A 6,748-nucleotide genomic window follows, 5' to 3' on the forward strand; every position below is an offset into this window, starting at 1 on the left:
CAGAAAAGCCAGGGAATAAATATGTCAGGCAATAAGACAATGCTGAGTTTTTATTTTGTTTAAACACATATGTAGTACAGCACTTTGTTTTTACAGTATCTGGGTGCCACTAGAATAACACATATTAAAGTAAAAAAGAGTCAAAAAGTTTTCTGTGAAGAAATTCATAGAAGCACAACACCTGTGTCAATATCAAAAAACACAGGACACAGAGTAGGCATTAATGAGTAACATTGTAAAACCTACAAAGGAGAATGAGAGTTTATTCCTTCCGAAAAATATTCATAATAATTTTCCTCAAGCCATCCTTGAGCTCCTGGTTCCTCAGGCTGTAGATGAGGGGGTTCAGGGTTGGAGGCACCACTGAGTACAGAACTGACAGTGACAGATCCAGAGATGGGGAGGACATGGAGGGGGGCTTCAGGTAGGCAAAGAATACAGTGCTGATAAACAGGGAGACCACAGCCAGGTGAGGGAGGCAGGTGGAAAAGGATTTGTGCCGTCCCTGCTCAGAGGGGATCCTCAGCACGGCCCTGAAGATCTGCACATAGGAGAAAACAATGAACACAAAACAACCAAATACCAAACAAACACTAACAGCAATGAGCCCAAGTTCCCTGAGGTAGGAGTCTAAGCAGGAGAGTTTGAGAATCTGTGGGATTTCACAGAAGAACTGGCCTAAGGCATTGCCATGGCACAGGGGCAGGGAAAATGTATTGGCCGTGTGCAGCAGTGAATAGAAAAAGCCACTGGCCCAGGCAGCTGCTGCCATGTGGGCACAAGCTCTGCTGCCCAGGAGGGTCCCGTAGTGCAGGGGTTTGCAGATGGACACGTAGCGGTCGTAGCACATGATGGTCAGGAGGGAAAGCTCTGATGAAATGAAAAACAGAAAGAAAAAAAGCTGGATGACACATCCTTTATAGGAGATGTTCCTGGTGTCCCAGAGGGAATTGTGCATGGCTTTGGGCACAGTGGTGCAGATGCAGCCCAGGTCAGTGAGGGCCAGGTTGAGCAGGAAGAAGAACATGGGGGTGTGCAGGTGGTGGCCGCAGGCTACGGCGCTGATGATGAGGCCGTTGCCCAGGAGGGCAGCCAGGGAGATGCCCAGGAAGAGGCAGAAGTGCAGGAGCTGCAGCTGCCGCGTGTCTGCCAATGGCAGCAGGAGGAAGTGGCTGATGGAGCTGCTGTTGGACATTTGCTGTCTCTGGGCATTGTGACCTGTTGAAAGAAAACATTGACAAGTTAAGACCAGAATATTTGCCTGGATTCTATACCATTTTATTTGGAATCCGATCAACACACTGCTCTTCCATGGAGGGAACTTTGCTAAATTTTTTGAGTTAGAATATTTGCTGCTGCTGAGTTACTTCCTCATCCTCTGCATTGCTCTCAGCCTGGACACTGGGGAGCCCCAAGAGAAAACAGGGCTCCCTGTTCCCCAGTGCAGCGACATCTGCTGGTCCCACAAAGGTGCCCTTTGGTCATTTCACCTCTCTCGATTTCAGGGTGACTGCACATTAAACATGCTTTCAAAAAAAAACCCTTTTTGAAGTGTCTAATTTCAAAATAATTTTCCTTAAACGCTTTTTTGCTTTATGCAGATAAAGAGAGAGAGGGATATCAAGGGTTGGTCTTGCTCTCTGCTGCCTGGAGTGGTGCCTACTGGGAGCTATTTCTCTCTATCCAAGACTTTTCCTTGTCAGTGCAGCCAGAGCCCAGCCCAGCCCTGGGGGCTCAGCTCTGCCCTGCAGACCCCTCCCAGCACAGGGCACTGCCTAGGAGCATCTCCCTGCCAGCAGGGCCTTAAGGGCAGCTCAGACAAACTGAGATGCTGCAAGCCAAGATGCTGCTGCTGCTGTCTGTAGGCAGAGCAGGGTGAGGAGGCACTTTGGGAGGGATATCTGAGGCAGATCTGCTGATCCCTAGTGGGACAGTGCAGGAGTCTCAGTGACACAGACACACCTGACAGCCCCTTTCCCTTCCCTTGAGGAGAGAGCTGAGAGCAGCCCTGGCCATGCAGCACCATCTGCACAGCAGGAGGAATCTGCCCTGATGGGGGTGGCTCCTTCCACCTCCAACTTCTCCCCACAGTCCATGGGGAGCTGCCAGGCAGGCTGAGAACTGTCCCTGGCAGGTGGCACATGCCCTGGACTGGCCAAGAGCCCTGAGGGCTGCAGGATCTGCTGTGCAGGACAGCCCTGGGCAGTCCTGGCTGCAGCCCCAGCTTCAGCCCCTGCAGCCGTCCCTGGCAGCAGGAGCCGTCCTGCCCTGTCCCTCTGACGGTGCCCAGGGCAGCCCCGCTCTGCAGCACATCCTCCTCCTCCTCCTGTGCCTCAGAGAAACTGGGAGAGTCCTCCTGACACATCCCCCAGGCTGTGGGCTGTGCTGGCTCCAGGAGATCCCTCCAGGAGCACAGGGGACATTGCCCTGCACCCACAGACTCACCATGTCCAGGACTGTGAAGATGTTTCCCCAAGTGAAGTCTCAGCTCAATGTCTTCCCAGTCCTGATTGCCTTCAGCTTGTCTGTGCCTGGCTCCTGTCCCCTCAGTGCCTGCAGGCAGTGCCCTCAGCCCTGCTGGGCTGGGAGAGGAGCTGCTCCTCAGCAGAAATGTCTTTTTGAAACTTTTCCTGGTTGCCATTATCTCCCTCTGTGCCAGGAGACACAACGACTTCAATGACCTTCTCAGGAGTTTGTTCTTTTTAAAATTAGATGCAGTCCCTGAGAGAGTGTTTTTCAAAAATCCTCTCAAGAACTCAAAATTAAATTGAAACTTCAAAGTTTCTTCGACTTTTAATGGGTCCCACTGAGAGACAAGGCTGAGAAAGTTCCCCACGGTTCTAGTTAGAACAGAACAATGGAGGCACTGGTGACAGGTAGGAACAAGGTAGGTAAAGGCGTCTCTGATGCTGAGCAAACCTGGATGTGTCTCATGTATCCACAGGACCATGGTCTGAGCCCCAGCCCCTGGCAAGGCAGATGCTGTCCCTCCCTCATTGCTCAGGGCTCTTCCCAGGCCACTGGGCTCTGGGGATGTGCAATGCCAAGGGCAGGACCATGGGGCGGCCCCTGCCAGGCTGCTGAGCAGGGACAAGGAGGCAATGAGGCCCCAGCACAGCAAGGCTCACTTGTCCCCTGCTGGCTCTGAGCAGTTGGCTCTGGCAGGGCCTTTCAGCTGCTGCCCATCCCTGTGCCCTCTGCAGCCCAGGCTGTCCTACGGTGTCCATGCCCTGCGCCTCTGTCCCTGCAGGCTGTCGTCATTCCCCAGCTGCCCCACCTCGCTGGCCCCTTCCTTTGCTGACAGCTCTGCCTCCTGCCTGCCTCTGCCTGGCCACATAATGCCTTGGGCTGCTCCAGACTCCTACTGGGGGACATGTTACACCACAGCCGTGCCCTGGGAGAGAAATCCCTTCATCCTTGTGTGCAGTCTGGACCTCCCGAGCTGCACTTGGCATTAATTTTCTTTTTCCAGATGTTCTCTACTATTTCAAAAGTATCCACCATCTCAGAAACAGCCCTTCAAGCACTCCCAGGGCTTTCCTCTCCTGTCCTCATTCTCCACCCAGCTGAGCACAGAGCTCCTTTGCCCTTACACAGTGCTCATCTGCTGGAGGCCTGTCAGGGTCCACACCACATGAGGAGTCATGAAAGGTTCTTTTAGGAATCTCAAAGTGCAAAAGACACAGCAGGGGACAAAACCAGTTTACTTTTGCAAAAATGCACCTTTATTTAGTGCCAACCAAATGCAATAGAGGGACAGGAAATAAAAAAGAGAGAGAGAGAGAGAGAGGGACAGAGAGAGAGAGAGAGAGGGAAAAGGGGTTGGGATTATAGCTACCAAGATGGGCAGACGATCCTCGTGGAACCAGCCAATAAATGTCCGTTGCCGTCCGGGGAGATCTCAGGGGTCTTTAGTTTGAGGGTGTCTTTTATAGTCTTTTCCAAGGCGTCAGGCGACTGGCCAAAAGGTGGGAAGATTTATGGACTATTGTATGTGGAGATCGTTGCTCCAAGAAGCAGGTAGAAATAGGACGCTGCACAAGTGGCCTGCATAGGAGCAGTGCATCATGGCAAGCTCCAGGCACACCAACAGTCCTTGTGACCAGTCCTGCAGCAAGTAGCCTGCGTAGGAGCAACACACCATGACCAGCTCATTGTTCTCACACCTGAGGGAGCAGACTGGCCCTGCTTGGGATGGGCACCACCTGAGAACAGTCACTTGGCATTCTTCTCTTCCCTGGCCAGCGCCTTTAAACAGCAGTTCTTTAGGCCTCAGGCGAGGGTCGTTCGGCAGAACAAACGAGAGGCTTTTAGATGGACTCTTACACACACCCATCAAAATGGCTGAACCCACCTAATGACTACACCCACTGACCACTCCAATGACCACACTCACCCCACTGACCACACCCACCTCACTGACCACATCCATCAAAGTGGCTGAACACAATTGTCGGGGGTTGAGTGTTTTCCTATTGCTGTGTCAATTTGAAGAATTTTTCCCATTGTCATGCCAATGGAGTTGCCCGGTTGCACCGCGGATCTTTGATGGCTCTGGACAGGAGGTGTGGGTGGGATCAGCTTGGAGAGGGGCTCTCGTGCTTCCGGAGGGGACTCGTGTTTCCAGCGAGCTGGGAGGAGGAGCTCCCCCCCCGGTTTTGGAGCCACGCGGCCGAACGCAGGAGAGCCAGACCCTCTGCCATCACCTGCCCTGCATCTGCCCTGCTACAGCCTTCTGCCTCTGCGGACACAGCAAATCACCCAGACACCAACGTTGAGAGAGGAGCTGCCCGCTCCAGCCGCTTCCCCCTGAGACCGGCACGGCCGCAGCCGCCCCTTCCCGCCTCCGCTCCCGCCGAGAGAGAGCGTGCTCACAGCTAAAGAAAGGACTGGAACCGAGTAATCTGTTCTGTTTAACAACTGCTGTTGTTTCTGCTGGTACAGTTAGATATATTGTAAAAGAGCTGTTATTCCTACCCCCTTATATCTGCCTCAGAGTCCTTGATTCAAACGTTTATAATATTTGGGGGGGAGTGGAATTTGGGTCTCTGTTTCAAAGGAAAACTTCTGCCTTTACTGGCAGACACCTGTCCTTCAAACCAGGACAGATTTTGGCGCCCAACGTGGGGCTTGAGGGCATTAAGAGGAGAGTTAAGACAGGAGAAGCAGCTCTCAAGGGGCAACATGTTGTCCGGTTTAATCTGGTATGGGCTCCATGTGGCCACAGATACCTCTCTCCCATTTGTAAGCCCTTTCTTGAATATGGGCCCTCTCACCAAAGTTACTGTAGCTATTATCCGATTAGTTTGGTGGATTGATTATGTCAGGAATTCATGGTTTTTTAATTTTCTCTGGGAAGTGGCCACATGGATCCAGAGCTGTCATACTCTAACTGCGTGTTTCTGGGGTTATTTCAATAATGGTACTTACTGTGAAGTAATGAATGGAAGGGAAATTTTCTCTCAACCCATCACCCAGTTTTTTGAGGCTACTCCACCAGTTTTCAAGGATTTCAGATCTGTTTTAATTGCCAGTGTTATTGTACAGTGGCTGGCATTGCTGATAGGCCTGCTCTACTTAGCATTCAGAAACAAGGGAATATTGGCTTGGTTAACAACCCCGATACCTACCCCAGGGACAAGGAATGTTGTCCCAGAGTCTTCCCCTGCCCCAGGGACTAGGGATGTGGCCCCAGAATATGACCCTGCCCAAGGGACTAGGGATGTTTCCCCAGACCATGACTCTGCTCCGGGGACTAGGGATGCTGCCCCAGAGCCTGATGCTGCCCCATAGCCCACTGCAGAAATGAACCACCCAGAGTGGGTGGGAGCTCTAGTGAAGGATATTGGCCAGGTGTTGAAGGAGCAAAGCCAGATGTTGAAGGAACAAAGCCAGATATTGAAGGAGCACAGCCAGATGTTGAAGGAGCACTTTTCTTCAGCTGGTGAGAAACCCTCCCCCTGCCCTAAAGAGGGAGAGTCAGATGGTGCTGCAGTGGAACCCGTAGGTGTTGTATCTGTCCAGGTTTCAGCCGGATCACAGTAGCAGCCAAAGCCAGCAACAGTTGCCCCTGTGGAAACTAGAAAACCTAAGATCAAAATGAGGCACCTAGATAATGGGGATCAGCCAGGAGGGTCCTCACAGCCAGCAAGGGAGCCAGAGATTGAGATTGTCACAGAGTCCCTCTCATACGACAGTCTCCGTAACCTGCGTAAAGACATTGCACGGCGAGGCCGTGAGCCTTTTACAACTTGGTTACTCCGGGTCTGGGACCTTACGGGAACAGGTGTGCAACTGGATGGAACTGAGGCCAGGAATTTGGGATCCTTGGCCCAGGATTCAGGTGTGGACCAGATATTTGTAAGGGAGCAAGGCCTCCTTTCCCTCTGGGACCGGCTTTTAATGAGTGTGAGAGAGAAGTTTGTCCACAAAGAGAGAATGCAGGAGTACCACCGTAGAATGCGCTGGAAAACTCTTGAGGAAGGGATCCAGCAGCTGAGAGAAGTGGCAGTATTAGAGGTACTCTTTGGGAGGGATGGACAGCATGACAATGACCCTGACAAGGTCAGGTGCACAGGGCAGATGCTGTGGAATCTGGCAACCCTGGGGCCATCTCAATATACCACCTTCATTGCAATGATCAACGCTGATGACCACCAAGAGACAGTGGGTTCTGTTGCCAACAGACTCAGAAATTTTGAGAGTATGATGAATGGCCCAATGCAGGCCAATGTCTCTGCCGTGGCCA

The 6,748-nt window shown here is 52.2% G+C and overlaps 1 protein-coding gene across 1 annotated transcript; it reads right to left on the bottom strand.

Annotated features, from left to right (window-relative positions):
• Positions 1-262: 262 nt before the first annotated feature.
• On the bottom strand, positions 263-1,240 carry LOC130266920 (olfactory receptor 14J1-like). The gene has a single exon (XM_056516185.1). It carries the CDS (start codon positions 1,193-1,195, stop codon positions 263-265), a length of 933 nt encoding a protein of 310 aa, XP_056372160.1. The 5' UTR covers positions 1,196-1,240.
• Positions 1,241-6,748: the final 5,508 nt, after the last annotated feature.

Source organism: Oenanthe melanoleuca, unplaced genomic scaffold (genome assembly GCF_029582105.1).
Source record: "Oenanthe melanoleuca isolate GR-GAL-2019-014 unplaced genomic scaffold, OMel1.0 S340, whole genome shotgun sequence".
Classification (NCBI taxonomy): Eukaryota; Metazoa; Chordata; class Aves; order Passeriformes; family Muscicapidae; genus Oenanthe; species Oenanthe melanoleuca.